The 21,365-nt window shown below is 42.7% G+C and overlaps 1 protein-coding gene across 4 annotated transcripts in view; it reads right to left on the reverse strand.

The window, feature by feature from the left end:
- Nucleotides 1-14,640: 14,640 nt before the first annotated feature.
- Nucleotides 14,641-21,365, reverse strand: part of dennd11 (DENN domain containing 11) — a 42,150-nt gene continuing 35,425 nt past the window's right edge. For 2 of the 4 annotated variants that reach the window (XM_069903702.1, XM_069903703.1), the window contains one exon: nt 14,641-19,152. In XM_069903702.1, the coding sequence (XP_069759803.1) occupies nt 19,015-19,152 (138 nt within the window). In that variant the 3' untranslated portion in view covers nt 14,641-19,014. The remainder of the gene's footprint in view (nt 19,153-21,365) is intronic. The other 2 variants (XM_069903700.1, XR_011346653.1) reach the window with 2 other exon arrangements.

Here is a 21,365-nt window from a genome sequence, read left to right on the forward strand (position 1 = left end):
GTTCACCAAAAAACATTACCCTTGTCAGCAAGTTTAATGAAAGTATCAAGAATTGACTTTTCTAAATAACCTTGAAAATTCAGTGGAGGATAAATTAAAGTGACAAGTGCAGAAATTATTCCAATCAATATTGCCACCAGTTTCCAATGTTTGAGCTTTCAAAATGACAGGAATCATGAGACATCAGAATATTACCAAAAAAAAGATGATGTCAAAAAATAAACAAACACATTTTGAATAGCACAAGGGCCAAATGGCCAAACTTTTGTCCTGTTTATATTTCTATTATATTCAGAAAGTATAAGGTCAATAATAGGGCAAATATGGAATAAGAATTCATAAAACAGCTTCCATTTAGTTTAGATAGCAATTTTTACAAAAAAATCCCAAGATAATTCACTAGAATATCAGCAAATAAAAATATTGATGCTAGATTTTAGGACCTTGTCTATTTAAAACATTTGTGACATATGAGGCATGTGAAGTTCAAGAGGCCAAGGCTGTAGGAGCACAGACACCTCATGATTGTTATCGAGCAGGATATTTAGGAGACAGGAAGAGACAAGATTGGATGAGTTTCAATCTTTGGATTCATTATTTAAGTGTGGGTGGAGAAGAGAGGGTGTAAGATAGTTTATGGTGCAACAAATAATCTTCCAGGGTAAACATGAAAAAGGCAGAAATTTAAGAAGCTATAACCACAGTTCAAAAGCATCTTATTTAGATATTCTGGCCAGATATGGTGACAAGAAAATAGGATCCCTCAATCCACACAGAGGGAGAGATCCTAAATGACACAGATGGGAGAGATCCTAAATGAATATTTACCATTATTTCTTATCCTAGAGAAGAACATGTATGCAAAGGAACCTGGTTGAAATAAATGGTAATATCTTGAAGAGACATGCTGGAGGTCTTTAAGCACAAAGGTTGATAAATTCACAGGGGCTGATCAAGTAGGTCATAGGATATTATGGGAAGCTAGGGAAGAGTGGAGGGTGGCTTGTTGTATTTTTACTTAAGGAAGTCTGCAAGGACAAGCCCTGGGTACTCCAGATTGGTGATCTTAAAATCAGTTAATGCTAAGTTACTGAAGAGTAAGGACAGATTAAAAAGTTAGCAAGGCTTTGTGCATGGGAAATCATCTCTTTCAATTATGATTTTTTTTAATAAAGAGAGGTAACCAAGAAGATTGATAAGGGCAAAGTAGTTGATGTCTTCTTCATGGAGTGTAGCAAGGCTTTTAATTACATGCATGGTAGGCTGGTTAGATCACAAGGGTGTTGGCTCGCTATTCAAAACTGGAATGGTAGGAGGTATAGGAAGGTGGTTGAGGAAGGTTGTTTTTTCAGATTGGAGGCCTGTGACCAGAGGCCGATGCTGCTCCACTGTTGTTCATTTATAATAATGATTTGGATGAGAACATAGGTGACATGGCTACTAGGTTTGCAAAACTAAAGTTAATGTATAGTTTTCATTGAGGGTTATTTAAGATTACAACAGAGTCTTCATCAACTAGGTAAGCAAGCTGAGGAATTGCAGACAGAGTTTATATCAGATGTGCTTGGTGTTACAAACTAAGGCAGCAAATGGGAGGACCCTGGAAAACAAAGTGACATTGGCGTGCCAGGACATAGCTCGGTGAATTGGTGACAGTGGTGAATAAAGCTTCTGGAATGCTAGCCTTCATTTATCAACTTAATACTGGAGAATATAGCTGTACAAAACTTTGGTAAGACCACAATTGGGAGCACTGTGTGCAGTTCTATAGGAAGGATATCATTACACTAAAAACTGTGCAGAAACCCACAAGGACGTTACCAAGACTGGAGGGCTTGATTTATTGGACACAGAATAAGCTGGGATCTTTTATCCCTGGAATGTAAGAGGCTGAGAGGTGACCTTGCACATAAAATAAGGAAGTGCATTGATAATAGGCAGAGTCTATGCAGAGAAGGGGAGTATCAAACTAGAGGGCAAAAAATTTGTGAGAGGGATAAGATTTAAAAGGGACTGAGGGGTATCTCCTTCCCCCCCCCCCACCCCCTCCCAGAGGGTGGTGTGTAAATGGTACACTTTAGTGGGAGGTACAAAAAAAATGATGTTGATTCATGGAGAGGAAAGATTTATAGGGATATGGGAAAAATGAGACAAGATCAGATAGGCAATTTAATCAACATGGACAAATTGGCATTGGGTTTCGTTTCATTTCATGCTCCAAGACAAAATAATCCATCTTCTACCAAGGGGCCAATCCACTCAATTCCCCATGTATGAGATTTAGAAAATGGGGCTAAGCAGAGAGTGTGAAGACATGGCACTTTTGAGCTGCAGCACCCAGGTAGCCCTCCTGGAACCCAGGTGCGATTAGTGGGGCACTTCAGCACCTTTTAAGCTGAGGGATATAGCCCCAGTAAATCACCAACCCGTGATGACGCAGTAAGTGACGCGTCACACAAACTAGTCTCCCCTGCCCCCTACTAGCTGTCAGTCTCCCTCCCACCGTCAATTGTGCGGCAGCGACCTCTCACCCCCACCTTCTCCACCCCGGGCCCTGGCAGCAACCCGTCTCCCACCCTGATCACCACAGACACTTCAGCCTGGGTTTCCCTGTGTCGCCAGCGGCCATTCTGCTGTCCAAGCCGCCGGCTGACACATCCTGGGTACGTTTAGCTGGGTTCTCTGACTACCTCCGAGATAGGTCAGGGACCGGTTGACTTTGGACAATGCTGACTGTGTCAGACCCTTTCTAGCTGCCTTGTGAGTGGGGCACTATCCAGTGACGTCAGCACCCTCCAGTGAGGTTCTCAGCCAGGTCCTGGCTGGGAGTATAAGTGCAGCCCAGAAACCTGCAATAAACCAGTCTGCTCACTGAGCTCAACCCGTCTGGATATGTGTGTTCCTTCAGGAGCAGAGTAGCTGCCGCTACAATTGGTGACCCCGACTGGTTCAAACGTCTTTGAACCCATCATGAGCGAGCCTGGGATCAGCGCTATAGCCGTGAAACTGCCTGAATTCTGGCTTCAGGAGCCGGAGACCTGGTTCGGCCATACAGAAGCTCAGTTTCACCTTCGCCAGATTTCGTCCGACACGACCAAATTCCACCATGTGGTCGCTGCCCTAGACAAGGCCACCACCAGACGTTTGCTGCACCTCGTTCAGCATCCACCCACCGAAGACAAATATGAGACCATCAAGCGAGTGCTTACCGGAGCCCTCAGACTATCCAGACACCAGCGTGCTGCTCGGATGCTGCACCTCGACGCCCTGGGGGACAGGTCCCCAATGGAGCTGATGGATGAAATGCTCGTGCTCATGGGTGAGCACACCAACTGCTCACTCTTTGAGCGCATCTTCCTTGACCATATGGCTGGGGACATCCAGCCGCTACTGGTGCAGGAGAGCTTCACCGACCCGAAGAAAGTCGCCCAGAAGGCACAAGAGCTATGGCTCACACAAGTCCTGGAGGGTTCAGCGGTCCAGCAGGTCACAAGGCACGGGCATGACCATGCCAAGCCTGCCCCTAGCGCTGCGGTAGAGCATCCGGCCCCTGCAAGAGCCCCCAAGAGCATAACCAAGGCCACAGCATCCGGTCCAGGCCTCTGCTTCTACCACCAGTGCTGGGGAGCCAAGGCTCAGAAGTGTCGTCAGCCCTGCTCGTTCCAGGGAAATGACCAGGCCAGCTGTTGTTAATGGCTGCAGGGGCTGGCCAAATATACAGCCTCCTCTACCTGCAGGACTCAGTCAGTGGCTGGCGGTTCCTCGTTGACACTGGAACGCAGATCAGCGTCAACCCGGCCATGGCCGTCGAGTCCAGGAACAGACTTCATGGATCTCCCCTCCGTGCGGCCAATGCAACATAAATCCGGATGTACGGAGAACAAGACAGTCCACTTCCAGATCAGCCAATCAAATTTCACGTGGAGGTTCTCCGTCTCGTCCCTCCTGACCGCCATCCTAGGTGCAGACTTCCTCCTCGCACACAGGCTTCTGGTGGACGCCTGTACCTTCCAGGCCATTCGCCTTGACGCCTCCCGCACAGAGCAGCCGCAGATAGCCACAATCAGCACGCCCAGAGACGAGTTCCAGCAAATCCTGGATGAGTTCCCGACACTCCTCAAGCCACAGTTCTCTGCTGCCTCGCCGTGCCATGGGGTGTTCCACCACATCCCCACCCAGGGCCCACCGGTTCATGCCAAGGAACGCGGGCTCCCGTCTGACAAGCTCCAGGTGGCAAAGGAGGAATTTTCACACCTGTTGGAACTGGGGATCATTTGGCAGTCCGACAGCCTGTGGGCCTTGCTGCTCCACCTGGTCCTGAAAACCTCCGGCGGCTGGCGTCCCTGCGGAGACTATTGACGGCTCAATGAGGCAACAGTTCCTGACCATTACCCCATCCCTCACATCCAAGACTTTACGGCCAACCTGCACGGTGCGAGGGTTTTCTCCAAGGTTGACCTGGTGTGCGGATATCATCAGATTCCGGTGCACTCTGAGGACATACCCAAGACGGCCATCGTCACCCCCTTTGGCTTGTTCAAATTCCTATTCGGGCTCAAGAACACCGCGCAGACCTTCCAGCGCCTCATGGACTCTGTGGGCAGGGACTTGGATTTAGTCTTTATTTATTTGGACGACATCCTCATCACCAGCAAGGTCCAGGCGCAACACAAGGCCCACCTACGGACCCCTTTCTCCCGGCTGACCGATTTCGGCCTTCCCATCAACCCAGTCAAGCGCCAGTTCGGAAAAGTGTCCATGCAGTTCCTGGACCATACCATCACGGCCGAAGGAGCCACACCCGTTGCTGCAAAGGTCGCCGCTATCAGGGAGTTCCCACGGCTGGACAGCCTCAAGGGGCTACAGGAGTTCACGGGTATGGTTAACTTTTACAACTGCTTCATCCCGGGAGCTGCGCATATCATGCAGCCGCTATTCGCCCTCATCGCAACCAAGCACAAAACGCTCGTTTGGAACCCAGAAGCCTGTACCGCATTTGAGTCCACCATGGATGCCCTCACGAAGGCCACCACGCTTGCCCACCCACACACCGACCTGCATATGGCACTCTCAGTCGATGCTTCTGCCACAGCCATCGGTGCCATCCTGGAGCAGCTGGTGAATGGACATTGGAAGCCGCTGGCATTCTTCAGCCGCCTGCTCCACCCGCTGGAACGCAAGTATAGTGCCTTTGACCGTGAGTTGCTGGGCATGTACCTGGCTGTGCGGCATTTCCGCTATTTTTTGGAGGGGAGGAACTTTATCATCTTCACCGACCACAAACCCCTCACCCATGTGCTCGTGATGGCAAAGGATCCCTGGTCAGCCCGCCAGCAGCATCACCTCTCCTTCGTGTCGGAGTTTATCTCCGGCATTCGGCACAAGACGGGGAAGGACAATGTGGTTGCCGATGCACTCAACTTCGACCAGTTCTCCCGGTATCAGAAGTCTGATGAGGAGATGAGGGCCTTCAAGACCATCATCACGGGCCTGCGGTCTGAGACTTCCCGACTCTGAGCGGCAAAGGCATCATCCTGTGCAACATCTCTGGACACCCCGTGACCAGTGGTTCCCCAGCAGTGGCACAGGCAGGTCTTCCATCACATCCATGACCTTTCACATCCGTCCATCAGGTCCACGGTCCGGATGGTGGCAGAACAGTTCGTATGGCATGGGCTGCTGAAGCAGATCGCGGGCTGGGTCAGAACATGCACCCATTGCCAGACGTCCAAGGTGCACAGGCAAACCAGGGCGCCTGTACAGGAGTTCGAGCATGTCTAGGAACGGTTCAGCCACATTCACGTGGACATCATCGGGCCCTTACCCATTTCCCAGGGTAACCATTACCCGTTTACGATGGTGGACCACACCACTCGCTGGCCCAAGGCGATCCTGATGCCAGATGCCTCCACCAACTCCTGCTCCCAAGCACCATTGCATGGTTGGGTTTCCCGGTTCGGAGTCCCGGGTCACCTCACCAGCAATCGGGGCGCCCAGTTCACATCTGCGTTCTGGGCACAGCTCGCCAACAGGTTAGGGATCCAGCTACACTGCACCACGGCCTACCACCCGCAAGCCAATGCACTGGTCGAACGTCTGCACTGCCATCTTAAGTCAGCACTCATGGCCCGCCTCACCGGTCCCGACTGGGCGGACGAACTGGACAGGGAAAAGCCAGAGGTAGAAAGGGAAGACAACAGGGAGCGATACAAGGATAAATAGACTGTGATAGTAGGTTAGTGGTGGAGCAAGTTAAATTCAGTTGAAATTGGTCAAAATTATCAATTACTCTATCTTCACTAAAACTCAATATATACATATTTTTGCCCATATTTCTGAGACATCTGTTAGAATTTTCATTCATCACCATCAATCAATCTCAAACAAAGAAATCCTAATCTAACTTATAATCAATGACTGGCCTACAGCTTTTAAACGTGGGGATGTGGTAATGGGACACTTTCCAATAGCTTTGCTGATAAATCACCAAATTCAACCTTATATGTTCTCTGCAATAATGTGGAGAAATTAGATCATTTTTATTTATGTTTTGAATTGTAAGTTTGATTTTTTAAAATGCCAAATATTAGTGAATGTCAAAGAATTACATGCTTGCAGAAGCTGAAGTTTGCAACAAGTACTCTTGGTTTTACTAGCTGTCACATTCTTTGGCTTGGCTTCGCGGACGAAGATTTATGGAGGGGGTAAAAAGTCCACGTCAGCTGCAGGCTCGTTTGTGGCTGACAAGTCCGATGCGGGACAGGCAGACACGATTGCAGCGGTTGCAGGGGAAAATTGGTTGGTTGGGGTTGGGTGTTGGGTTTTTCCTCCTTTGCCTTTTGTCAGTGAGGTGGGCTCTGCGGTCTTCTTCAAAGGAGGTTGCTGCCCGCCAAACTGTGAGGCGCCAAGATGCACGGTTTGAGGCGTTATCAGCCCACTGGCGGTGGTCAATGTGCTTCACGCCATTGTTAATGGAGAAGGGTTCAGAGAGCTCATTGCTGTATCTGACCCGACCTTGTTGGTTTTCGTGCAGTTGGATAATCATGTTGAGGAACTTTGGGGGACATCCGATGCGCTCTAGTATTTGCCAAAGCCCTTTCCTGCTCACGATGTCGAAGGCTTTGGTGTCACATTATGTACAAATAAAATGGCAGCACAGCCACTGGTACAAACCCAGACCAGCAGGTGGAGGTACAGAGCTGTCAATGGCAGAAACCTGGAAGACCAGCAGGTGGAGGTACAGAGCTAATCAATAGTATAAACCCAAACCAGCAGGTGGAGGTACAGAGCTGCCAATGGCACAAACCCAGACCAGCAGGTGGAGGTATAGAGCTGCCAATCCCCTTCACAGCCAAGCTGCCTGTCTCTCCTCTGGCGAGCCTTGCTGTACTAACATTTGCTGTGCATTATCTCTACTAAGGACACTCTCCTTGCATATAACTGTATATGTATCTATTGTCTTTCATTATTGTACCATGAGTTTCTGCTAATAAAAGCCACATCGTCTTTGTCTACTTCATCAGCTGGCACTTCACTAACATTGTATGGAAAGACAATAACTGTTTAGGGACAGTCAGCAAGGCTTTGAATATGAGAAATCATCTTAGAAATTTGATTGAGTTTTTTGGTTGAAGAGGTGATGAAGAGCATTGACAATTCCCCATCAGTACTGCACCACCACAGGGCTATGTTCTTAGCCCCTTGCTCTACTCACTTTGTGCCTACGACTGTATGGCTCAGTACGACAATAACACCATCTACAAATTTGCCGATGATACCATGGTAGTGGGTTGAATAAAAGGGGTGATAGGTCAGCCTACAGGAGGGAGATTGAAAACTTGGCTGAATGCTGCACCATCAACAACCCAATGTCAGCAAAACCAAGGAGCTGATTGTTGACTTCAGGAAGGAAAAACAAGAGGTGTTCAATCCAGTGATCATTGGGGGGGGGGAAAATCAGAGGAGGCGAAGGGGAGGAAATTTAAATTCCTGTAAGTCACTATTTCGGAGTACCTTTCCTGGACACAACATGTAAATGGCATTATAAAGAAAGCACCTCTACTCCAAAAGGATGTGGAAACAGCCCAGTACTCCAGAAGCAAAACTCCCTCCACCATCAAGAAACCTACAGGGACGCTGCCATTGGAGAGTAGCAGCAATCATCAAGGATCCACACCACCCAGGGTACGCTCTGTTCTCACTGCTGCTCTCAGGAAAGAGTTATAGGTGCCACTTGACTCAATACACCAGGTTCAGGAACAGTTGCCACCCCTCCATCATTAGACTCCAACAAGCTAAATCAGAGATTCATTTACAGAGTGTTTATTATTTACACAGTGTTTATTATTGTTTTCTGTTTTGATGAGTTTTCATTCACTTCCTTATTGTTTTCATTTCTTTCTTTTGTTCATATAGATTCCTGAGTGCAGTTTTCTTTTGGGAATTACTGAGAAGTATAAATTCTGCCTGGCCCACAGGGAAAAGAATCTCAGGGTTTTATGCAATGTCCGACTACATACATGACAATAAATCTGAACTTTGACAAGGACAGGTGGTAGACATGTACGTTGTTCAAATTTAAACCCTGGACAATGTTTTTGATCTTCCACATAGCATCCATCTTCATGCTTTAAAGATGCAGATGTCTATAAGCACCTCAGAATGTTAGAGAGATCATATCAATGCTGTATCAAGCAAAACCCTCCAAGATAAACATCAATATTTTGTCCAATCCAAAATTCTTACTTCCAGTCAGTTCCAATGTGCAAGGCAGATTATTTACATGGTTGGCATCAAAAATTAAAGTCTCAATGCCACCATGAAAAATGTGATATTTCCCACCCTCCCCCCACCTCTGGGAACTTGTGTCCCATGGCTGTTCAAAAATGGAGGAACACATTGAGATCCTTCAATCTAGTCATAAGAAAGCACACGGGTCTTTTCTATATGGGCAAGAGTACACCACCTACAAAATTATCAATCCACTTGCACCAACATGAACCTATTGCCCAAGTTATGACAGAGTCTACAGTTTTCTCATTGGCTTCAGTCAACCCAGAATGCAGAAATGGGGTGGAAGCCCAACAGACTACCCAGAAGGTGCAGAATTTCAAAATGAGTAAAAACTCAGAAATGGTAGAGGAACTCAGCTGGTCTCACTGCGTCCATAGGAGGTAAAGATATATTATGGACATTTTGGGTCTGAGGCCTTCCTTGAGGTATAAGCAAAATAAGAGGAGTCTGTGTTAAATGGTCGGGGGAAAAGGGAAGAAGGGGAGGAGAATAGACCACAGAATATGTGTTAATTGGATAGGAAGAAAGGTGAGAATTGATTGGGGCAGGGGTTTGGGGTGGCTGTTTTTCGGTCTGTGAAAGGAGAGAGGGAAAAGGAGAAAGAGACAAAGCTAGAGGGAAAGATGCGAGGGAGGGGAGGTGGGGAAAGAGGTAGAATCAAAATCCAGAGCAGTGGCTGTTATTGTCATCTGGTTGGAGGGTGCCCCGATGGAATATGAGGGGTTGTTGCTCCAGCATGCAGGTGCTTCTCAGTCTGGCAGTGCATGAATTTTGAAAGAGGATTTTTAAAGCCTCTGTGCACTCTCAGCACTAGATGGCACTGCTGCACTTCCAGATCCACTCTTATTTTTACCATCCACTCCCCCAACCCCAGCCTTATGTTGAGGGAGATGAATAACACCTTCATTAGCAGAAAGGAGGCAAATCTTCCCTCTCAATAGGTTCACAGATCTTCTAAACTCTCTTCCAAGTTTGGCACAACTACAATTTTTGGCATTTTTCACACAATTTGATAAATACTTAATTGTGGAAGTGGAGTGCTATTACAGGCAAATAGGAACACCGAGTCAAGGTTATGATTTAAACGCCAGGTACTATTGCTAATACCATCAATAATGCCAAAAGACGAAGTTGTGTAAAACTGATAGGCTTTTATTAGCAATAGAATGGAGGCACATTCATGCTGGTCTACTGTCCTGAACTGGGGAGGGGGCTGTGGGAACAGTCACCTTTATTCAGGTGTCTGTGAGAGGAGCCACAGCCCACTGAAGAATGCAGAAGCAAAAAAAAAACTTGGGAGGGAGAAAAAGAATGGTCAGTGCTCCAGGTCAGAACCCCTCATCAAGACAGTTTGAGGACAGCGTGGGAGGGGTGAAAGATGATGGGCAGATGGAGAGGGTGAGAAGTGTTGTAGAATGGGGGCTGAAAGCATAGACAAAGGGAGATAGAGAAGAAAGGGGATCAGGTGGAAGAAGTTGGATCACACAAGACAATTAGAAAGAAAAATATTCCTGTTGATAGTTAAGGTGATAATGGTGATGTATTAGAGAAAAGTGGAAGGACAGGTGGAAATGGAAGGGGATCCTGTTGGTGGGATCTGGTAGATGAAATGGGTGGAGGTAAAAAAAAAAGGAGGGAAGAAAGGAAAAAGAACAATAGTTCAGAGAAAGAGAGACATGTCTGAAATGGGAAAATTCGATGTTCACAACATTGGACAGTAGACTACTCACAGTGGCACAGCTGGAGCTGTTAAAGGAGCCAACGGTGGCTTATTTTAAAATCATGTTACCGTGGTTTGAGCCCAAATTGACAGAATTCATGTTCAGAAGCAGCCACGAGTGGTTACAGACTCCAGGGAAGCAGAGGACTGGCAAAGAGCACCAGAAAACCGGGAGACCATCAACCCCCACCCCACAACATTTGAGAAGCAGAGATGACTCACTGGTGACCACAGTGGCAGACCAGCGATTGACTACGGTGTTAAAGAACACACAGGTGGGAGGTGACTCAAGGTGAGGAACTCATGTGGGTTGCTGGCAACTGCAGTCAAATGACTCGTACAAGGCTGAGGAGTGCTGGGGACAGGCTGAAAGGGGCACCAGGTATCGAAACCGTGATGCAAGAGGGTGCAGAGGGCACTGGTGGCTTTCTGATCGTGTTGGAGGTTCAGATCTGGAGCTTGGGTTGTCAGTGGTTTGGACTGGAGTCCGTGCGGCTGCGGAGACTGCGGGAGTACTGTAGACACATCCAGACAGCGACTCTCTTTTGCTTCTCTTTCTCTGACAGCAAGAGGCACCTGGTAATTCCTGCTAATGGCAAAACTGTATGCTTTTTGGCAGACTCAAGCAAATTTTGTGTATTATACCTGTTTTATGACATGACAGTAAATTAATCTTGAATGTAGAAAATGGAGTTACTCTCCAGGCTTGTGATGGGCCTCAATCTGGAAGCAGAGAAGGCGAAGGATGACAGGTCAATGTGGGAATGGGAAAGTAAGTTAAAGTGGTATTTAACGGGTAGTTCAGAATGGAATTGTGGTCAACGTGATTGCTCTGTGAAATCAATGACCTTAAGTCTCATTGCTATTTCACACCTCCATCAAACCCTGACCCATTTTCACCCCCCTCCCCATCAGATTTCAACCTCTTCTCACATTCCAACTCAATCCCCTCCCTGATTCCATCTGTCCTTCACCCCTCCCCAAATTATATCACCTTCACTAATGATCATATTCTAGCACTGGCAGCTTGTTTCCTCCCATCTTCCATGTAGCCATCCTGAACAACTTCTCATCCTCCAGTTGACTTTTTTCCCCCTCTTGCCTTTCATTGGTCTGCCACTTGCAAATCGACTATCTCATTCTCCCCTTTTGTTCATTCCCTCCGACCTTGAGAGAGTCTAATGTCAAAATTGCAGGGGCCCTGACAGAAATATTTAAAATGTCCTTGGCAACAGGTGAGGTGCCAGAGGATTGGCAGGTTGTTTATGTTGGTTCCATTGTTTAAAAAAGGCTACGAAAGTAAACCAGGAAATTGCAGGCCAGTGAGCCTGACTTCAATAGTAGGTAAATTATTGGAAAGTGTTCTGAGAGATCGGATATACAAGTATTTGGACAGTCAAGGGCTGATTAAGGATGGTCAGCATGGCTTTGTGCATGGTAGGTCCTGTTTAGCGAATTTTTTTTGAGGTTACCAAGAAAGTAGATGAAGGAAAGGCTGTGAATGTTGTCTACATGGACCTTAGTAAGGCCTTTGACAAAGTCTCACATGGGAGTTACTTTAGAAGGTTCAAGCATTGAGAGGTTGTATCGGAGAAGTCAGAGTGGTAGTGGATGATTGTTTATCAGACTGGAAGCCTGTGATTAGTGGTGTGCCTCAGGGATTTGTGCTGGGACCATTGCTGTTTATTGTCTACATCAATGATCTAGATGATAATGTGGTCAATTGGATCAGCAAGTTTGCTGATTACACTAAGATTGGAGGCGATGTGGACAGCGAGGAAGGGATCTGGACCAACTGGAAAAATGGACCAGTATATGACAGATAGAATTTAATGCAGATAAGTGTGGGGTGTTGCATTTCGATGGACAAACCAAGGTAGGTCATACACAGTAATGGTAGGCCACTGAGATGTGGAGGAGCAAAGAGATCTAGGAATACATATACATAATTCCCTGAAAATGGTATCACAGGTAGACAGGGCTATAAAAATAAAAGCTTTTGGGATCTTGGCCTTCATAAATCAAAGTATTGAGTTTGGATGTTATGATGAGGTTGTACAAGACATTGTTGAGGCAAAATTGGAGTATTGTTTTCAGTTCTAGTCACCTAACTACATGAAGGATATCAGTAAGATTGAAAGAGTGCAGAGATTTTACCAGGATGTTGCCGGGTCTTCAAGAGTGGAGTTACAGGGAAAAAATAAAGTTAGGACTTTATTCCATAAAGTGTAGAAGAATGAGGGGAGATTTGATGAAGGTTTACAAGATTATGAGGGGTATGGACAGAGTAAATGTGAGTAGGCTCTTTCCACTTTGGAGAGATATATACAAGAGGACATGGCTTTAGGTGAAAGATTTAGGGGAAACATTAGGGGAACTTCTTCATTCAGAGAATGGTGGGAGTGTGGAACGAGCTGCCATCTGACGTGGTAAATGTAGACACAATCTTAAGTTTTAAGAATAAATTGGATAGATATATGGATGGGAGAGGTCTAGAGGGTTATGGAATGGGTGCAGGTTGATGGGACTAGCAGAATATTTCAGCACACACTAGAAGGGCCGAATGGCCTGTTTTCTGTGCTGTAATGTTTTATGGTTCATGTCTCCATGAAAGCAGGAAGCCTGCGACAGACACTTTAGAAATCTCCAATCGCTGGGTTCTTCTGGCTGCCTTATCCCTACAATGACCCAGCTTGCTTCTAACAGATCTTAAGGGTACAGGAATAATTCTTTTTGAGTATTCTGCTGTTTATACCTACATCGGGACTTTACACATTCAATTCTTATCAATCTCTGAACAGCTATGCAAAAAAAAAAATCACTTGTCCACCACTGCCTTTCCACCCCTACCCCAACTCAAAAAAAAGGAAATTAAAGTTGATATTTAATTTTATTGTGCATTTACCTCAACCCATAGGATTTCATAAACCTGTCAGCTGCGGTAGTTGCATGCTATTTTAACTCCCCATCCCATACCAACCTGACAGTTCTGCCCTTCTCAACATAAAGCAGAGGAATAATGGTTTCTATTCCTATTCCAGTCTAAGCCCAAATGGTACAAACACAATTTTCTAATTTCAGGTAACAAGATCCCCACCTCCCTCTTCTGCATCCCTTCTGCTCTTCCCTTCCTATTTTTTGCCCTTCCCTCTATTCCCTGCCCATTCTCATCCCTCTCCTCTGGTTCCATCCACTGAATTCTTCTGCTCTCTTAACTCCACCCCCCCTCTACTGACCATCTCTTTGTGCCTCTACTCATTGTCTCATCAGATTTCCATACTGGTCTTGGGCTTCTAATCACCTACTCCACTCTCTCCCTCTTTTGTCTGGTACCTACAAATCTACTACTCATCATGTTTCACCAATCCTACATGAGGCCTCTATCCTACTCTGTCCTCTCTGCACCGTCTCTTCTCTATCTAATCAGCTTTGGTAAAGGGTTTCAGCATGAAACAACCACCATTCTTTTTCTCCCACTGTTGCTGCCCAACTTGCTGAGTTCCTCCAGCAGACTGCATTTAAACATTAGAGATACAGCACAGCAACAGGCCCTTCTGGCTCATAAGCCTGTGCCCCCCAAATACATCAATTAATCAACAATCCCCAAACATTTCTGATGGTTGGGAAGAAAGGAACACCCAGAGGACACCCACGTCAACACAGGGAGAATGTACAAAGTCCTTGCAGCCAGCGCTCGATTCAAGCCCAGGTTCCTGGCACTGTAATACCACTGCGCTAATGTGCCACACCATGATTGCTGTGGCTGTTGGTAGCATTCCCATTGGAATCAGAATATCCTCAATTCAAATCCCACACCAAGACCAGAGAACAAAAATTATTACAGCTTGATTTTCTGGTATTTGCATACAATACTAATCATCTAACAAAAGCAAATATGGAAGCTTCTGATGGCCATTGTAGCCATCCTAACTAACTGTTTCCGAACATATTAAATGCAAACAAATATTGAGCAGGCTAAAGCTGGAGTATACTTTAATATACAGTAGTGCTATACATTCAGAGTTTGAACAGGCCCATTTAAAACTAGTGTTCTTTTACAAGTGCATCATTTGTCTTAAAACAGAAATATCAGTATTTCAAGAATATAACACATCTTACAAAAAAGATTTACTACAGATAACTTTTAATTAGAAAATATATTAGGCACATCTATTCAGATTTACAGAGTATAAAATTAACAGAAGACAGTGAAAAAATTACATTCCTCCACATACTTTATTTAAAAAGTAAAAATTTAAATACCTTTAACAGCAGTGTTTTTAAATCTAAGTGATCTTCCTTCTCTTAAACCCCTTCCTCCATCAATAAAGAACACAAGATTCACAGTGTGCTTCACATAATTCAAAACTGCAACATTTCTGCCTAAAAGTAGAAAATGTTAGAAATACTCAGCAATCTGAACAAACTTCTTTTGAAATGTCAGGAACCTGACAAGTTCTCTCTGGAGATTCTGACTGGCCTGATTGGTTCTGGTAAAAATATTTTTTTTTAATTTCACATTTGCAACATCTGCAGCGTTTACCTTTAGAACATTATTGATTGGATTCAAAACTTTCATATTAATCAATGTTTTAAGCAGACTAACAAATGTTTAAAACATACAATTACATAACACAGTCAGATCAAAAGCTTTAATTTTTAATCATGATCCTGATATGTAAAGATTTCCCTCACCAGTCATTTTTACAGAATTCCAATTTCAATTTAATTACTTTTTAACATTACTGGTGCACATCCACAAGTGATTAATATTTTAGTATTTGTTGAGTAGATTGCCACCACTAATACATCTTGTTTTGAAACTGTAACAAAGGCTTAAAACAGGAGACAAAAGTGGGAAAAAGGCCAGTCATCTTCCTAGCACATTGGCAATTATTTATTTTAAAGATCACACATTTTCCTTACCTTATTAATAACCCAAGACAAAATCTGCCATCATACACTTAAAGAGCAGTCCTTTATTCTCTACCAATTGAACAATGGCTGAAAGTTTGCAATTTCTACAGCAGACAATGAAATTTACAAATAATGGGTCTGTTGCATCTATTTTGAATGCCACTGCTCTAATATCAATCTATTAGTAATGGAGAGAAACACTTAAAAGTCACAAATATTTACTGACCTCAGCTTCTTGGATTTATTAAATAATACATTTCACAATTCAGAACATAAAATACTCTTATAAACCTTACAGTGTGACATAGTTTTAGGAATGTTTTATTATAGATGTAGGTGCCTGAAAAATTCCACACCATGTTATCATGTCTGGAAATGCCAATTACAATAATATTCTTAAAAAATATTTGTTTGCTGTTATCTTAGGCAGTGTTTGAGGCAGGTTCAATAATATGCTATTGGACATATTGACATGTGGTAGAGCAATTAGATGGAAAAAAATAGACATGCTGGAAAAAAAACACATCCACATCTAGGGGCAAACCATAATGAACAACAAAAAAAAAGTGAATGTACAAGTAAATTTCATGCCCAAATTGCTTAATCGGGTTTTGTAAACTTCCTGTACATTTTTTTCGGATTATTTTAAATTCAAGATGAACTTGACAGAGAACAAAAAATCTGGTCATAAATCGAGAATTTGGACACATTTTCCATGGACATATTTTGGAGCGTTATATGCAATATTAGCACCTGCACCCCCCCACCCCCCCGCCCCTGGTTTAATTAACACTCTCACCCTCTACCTCCTACTAACAATGCAGATACTGCTTGATTGCATCTTTTTGACTGCAAGAAACATCACCTCTTGTTAGAGGGGAAAAGGAATATTAATGCTTTGCAGCAGCGCTAAAAGACGGAACTATCAAAAGTTTTATTTTAAAGGCAACAAAAACTGCTAATCAGACCACACAGCTGGTTGATGGTTTAAAAGATGAAGTAACAGCATGTAAACATTACCAATGGGGTTAATAAAATCATGTTATGTGCAAGGCTTAGCTTTTACTCCTAGAAGCAATTAAACAAACCATTGCCAAATTAAACAGAGAGCATTGGTCAAGAAAATGTTTCAATGTTCCAAAATCCATTCTTTACCATAAAATGCTCCCATACCAGAGGCAGAAGCATCTGCCAATGCATGCAGTGCACGAAACAATTCCAAAAGTTACTTTCAAACCAAGGAAAATAAATAATGAATCATAGATTCAAAAATCATAGCTTAATTGTTTAGCCTAATTAAGTGCAAAATCCTACATTCATTTTAGCAAAGTGTAATACACTAACTTGAATATATATCAGTCCAGTGTTTGTTTAAGTATTGACCTTCCACTTGTGCTACTCTATTTTAAAATGCATCAAACACAACTCATCATTAGAACAGATCTGTCATAGAGTAACCTTTAATTTTTTGAATATTGAGTCACAGCTTTAAAAAAAGACCTTGATTGCATTCCCTTTAAAAGGTCCACTTTTAAAACTATAAAATTATTGAATAGAAGCAAATCTATAATCTGAAGCTAGAAGATGCAAGGCTTGTGCTCAGAAGGTATTGATGAGAAATTACTATACCCTTCTCAAACATCTATGGTCAAACATTAAAATTATAATTTTATATGAAGTCAGCCGCACAGGTTTGTATTTTCTGAACTTTGACCAAAGAGCATGAACACTTAAACAAGTATAAAGATCAGTCTTTTAAAAAAAAATAAAATAGCCAGTCTTGAGAAGAAATGGAGAACAAAAACTGACAAAAATTTAAGGCATGATCTTAAATTATACAAATACCTTTAACAAGTCAAATTGCACTTATTTATGTCAACAGTTTCTAATTGATGAGTTAAAAGGTAGTCAACAACAACTCATCCATGCTGACCAAGATGTCTACCTGAGCCAGTCCCATATCCCACTGAGCATTTTCTATCACTGTATCTGTTGAGCTGCCTTTTAAGTGTCATAATTTTACCTGTCTCGATAGATTCATCTGGCAGCTCATTCCATATACTCACCACCCTGAGTGAAGACGCTGTCCTTCAACTCTCATCTTAAACCCATGCCCTTGAGTTTTAGACTCTGGGAAAAAGACCATCACCATTCACCTTCTATCCTTCATAATTGTATACATCTCCATATTCTCAGCCCCCAGCCTCCTACACTCCCAGAAAAAAGTCCCAGCCTCTCCCTTTAACCCAAGCCCACCAGTCCCAGTAACATCCTCATGAATCTTTATGCATCCTACACAGCTTAACAATATATTTTGAATAGATGGGTGATCAGAACTGCACACAATACTTCAAATGTGGTCTTACCAATGTTTTGTACAGTTGTAACATGTCCCAACTCCTGTGTTCAAAGCCTGAAGTGGTGAAGGAATGCATGTCAAATACCACCTTCACAGCCATCTTTAGGGAGCTATGTACTTGTATTCCCAAGGTTACATTTCTAAAACTCTCTCTCGTAATCTTACCATTTACTGTACAGGTTTTGGGCTGATTTAACTTTCCAAAGTGCAACATTGTGCACTTGCTCAAGTTATTCCATCTGTCATTCTTTGACCCACTTTTCCAGATGATGTAAATCCTGTTTAAAAATGTATTCACTGTCCACTATACCAATTTTGGTGTCATCTGCAAACGATAACTCTTATAATGACAAAGTCATCCAAATTGTTCAGAGATAATCAACAGCAGTGGACTCAATACCAATCCCTGTCTCCTTCCACCAAGCCAATTTTAAATCAATTGGCTAGTGCATGTGATCCAATTTTCAGGACCTTGTCAAAAGTCTTGCTAAATTCCACCTAGATAATGTCTCCTTCCGTTGTAAATCCTTTATAACCTCCAAAAAAAAATGCAATCAAATTTTCAAGATACAATTTCCCCATGCACAAAGCTAGATTGACTATTGATCCATTGTATATTAGTTCAGTAAAATTAAAATCAGTAATGAATTCAATTTAGAACCACCTGAAGCTTCAAAACTTTTGTAAGCTGATTGATTATAGAGTGCTTTGTATCTTGAGGAAAATTGTTACCGTACTTTTTACCATCAGACCCTGGTAATATCAGGTTACTAATTATACACTGGGGCCATTTTTCATTTGTTAGCATTCTGGCTTCACACTCCGTTGAAGTGCCAGAAAATCCAAACTGAATAGAGACCATGTTTTCACCTCTCCATAATATTCCAGATGATTTGAGACACACATGTGACATATTGTGGGCATGCATGTAGGATAAAAATTGCTAATTAAACAAGAATCTGGGTTTTATACAGTGCCCTCCATAATGTTTCGGACAAAAACACTTTTTCCTTTATTTGCCCTTGTGCTCCACAGTTTTAAATTTGTAATCAAATAATTCACATGTGCTGAACGTGCACATTCCAGATTTTATTCAAGGTTATTTGTAGACATTTTGGTTTGAGCATGAAGAAATTACAGCACTTTTTAGACATAGTTCCCCCATTTCAGGGCAACATGTTTGGGACATTTGGCTTCACAGGTATTTGCGATTACTCAGGTACATTTAATTGCTTAATTGGTGCAGGTATAAGAGAGCTAGGCTTGCTTCTAAGCTTTTGATCACCTTTGGAGTCTGTGGTTGCCATTTTTCAACACAAGGACCAGAGTTGTGCCAACGAAAGTCAAAGAAGCCATTATGAGGCTGAAAAACAAGAATAAAACAGTAAAAGACATTGCCCAAACCTTAGGATTACCAAAAATCAACTGTTTGGAATATCATGAAGAAAGAATGTACTGTGAGTTTAGTAATTGCAAAGGGACTGTTAGGACAAGGAATACCTCCATTACTGATGACAGAATTCTCATCATAATGAAGAAAAATCCCTCAACAGCTGACCGACAAATCAGAAACACTCTCCGGGAGGCAAGTGTGGATGTGTCAATGACAACTGTCATCAGAAGGGTTCATGAACAGAGATGTGTACATAGTATGACTACCTTAATCACGGATTCATAATAATTATATGCACTAATTATATCTCACACCTCAAAAGATACATAAACCAGAAATTTCTGATAGGTGTGGTATAGATATTGGTATCTTTTTACATTCCACCTGGTTATGCATTAAATTAAGACCCTTTTGGATAGAATTGGGGGAAAGATTGACAAAAATATTGGTATGAACTTCCCTCTCGATCTGGAATTGTTTCTTCTGGGGAATTTGGCAGTTATAAAAGTTTACTTCTCCAGAAGTAAATCTAAATTTATTAAAATTGCGTTATCAATAGTCAGGAAATGTATCACGGTAACCAAAATCTGATTCACTACTTCACATTGATCACTGGAACATGGAAGTGCAAAGTTGTATTCCCCTTGAGAAGATTACTTGTAGTCTTAGGAATAGATAGAGTATGTTTATTGAAATTTGATAACTTTATTTAGATTACTTAAATTCCCAGATGTATAATTTATTTTAATAATTGCTAATTTGTATACTCCTTATTAGAAATTTAATACTTTTAAAATGATGTGACTATGAGATATTGAACCTTTCATCTGTATCTTTTTCTTTTCTATTTTCTCTTTTTATTCCCTCTATTTCCTCCTGTCTGTCCCCCTTTCTTTCAAATCTGGGGAGGGGGGCTGGGAAAAGAGGTACTCTCCTTTCTTTTTTATATTTCTTCAGACCTTATGAATGTTTTTCTATGATTTTATATTCAATATATTATTGTTATATAAATTGAGACCTAAAATGTAAATAAAATTTTCCAAAAAAAACCATGAACAGAAATAGAGGTTATACTGCAATATGCAAAGCACTAGGTAGACATAGCAACAGGGTGGCCAGATTACAGTTTGCCAAGATGTATTTAAAGAGCCTGCAGAATTCTGGAAAAAAGGTCTTATGGACAGACGAGACCAAAATTAATCTGTATCAGAGTGATGGCAAGAACAAAGTGTGGAGGCATAAAAGAACTGCCCAAAATCCAAAGCATACCACCTCATCTGTGAAACATGGTGGTGAGGGTGTTATAGACTAGGCAAGTATGGCTGCCACAGGTACTAATGCACATCTTCATTGATGTTACTGTTGATGGCAGTAGCAAAATTAATTCTTAGGTATATAGAAACATCTTATCTGCTCAAGATCGAGCAAATGCTTCCAAATTCATTGGACGGCTCTTCATTCTTCAGCAAGATAATGATCCCAAAAATACTGCTAAAGCAACAAAGGTGCTTTTCAAAGCTAAAAAAAACGGGGAAAATCTTGAATGGCCAAGTCACTCACCCAATCTAAATCCAATTGAGCATGCCTTCCATATGCTGAAGAGAAAATTTCGGGGTAGGGGGGTGGGGGGGAACAAGCCCCTGAAACAAGCAGGAGCTGAAAATGTCTGCAGTGGAGCCCTGGCAGAGCATCATTAGAGAAGATGCTCAGCACCTGGTGATGTCTGTGAATCACAGACTTCAAGCAGTCATGGCATGCAAGGGATATGCAACAAAGTATTACACACAACTACTTTAACATTGTTTAGTCCCAAATATTATGGTCCCTTGTAATGAGGGGACTAGGTATTAAAAAGTACTGTCGTTTCCTCATGGTTAAAAAGTGTATACAAATAACCTTGAATAAAATCTGGAATGTGCACATTAATCTCATGTGAATTACTGGATTACAAATTTTAAAATGTGGAGTATTGTGTCCCAATCATTATGGAGGGCACTGTACATAGATTGCTATGGAGAAGCAAGGAAACCATGCTTCCTTTCCAATAATCATTCATCGATGGTGAAATGCTGGACCAACACTAGAATGTTTAGGTTAATATAAAATTGTAAATGAAGGCTTTTCAGTTAAAAACAAATAAATGAGACAGTATTAAGACTCTTGAAAAATAAGATCACTTTTCA

This window comes from Narcine bancroftii, chromosome 11, assembly GCF_036971445.1.
Source record: "Narcine bancroftii isolate sNarBan1 chromosome 11, sNarBan1.hap1, whole genome shotgun sequence".
In the NCBI taxonomy this organism is placed as follows: Eukaryota; Metazoa; Chordata; class Chondrichthyes; order Torpediniformes; family Narcinidae; genus Narcine; species Narcine bancroftii.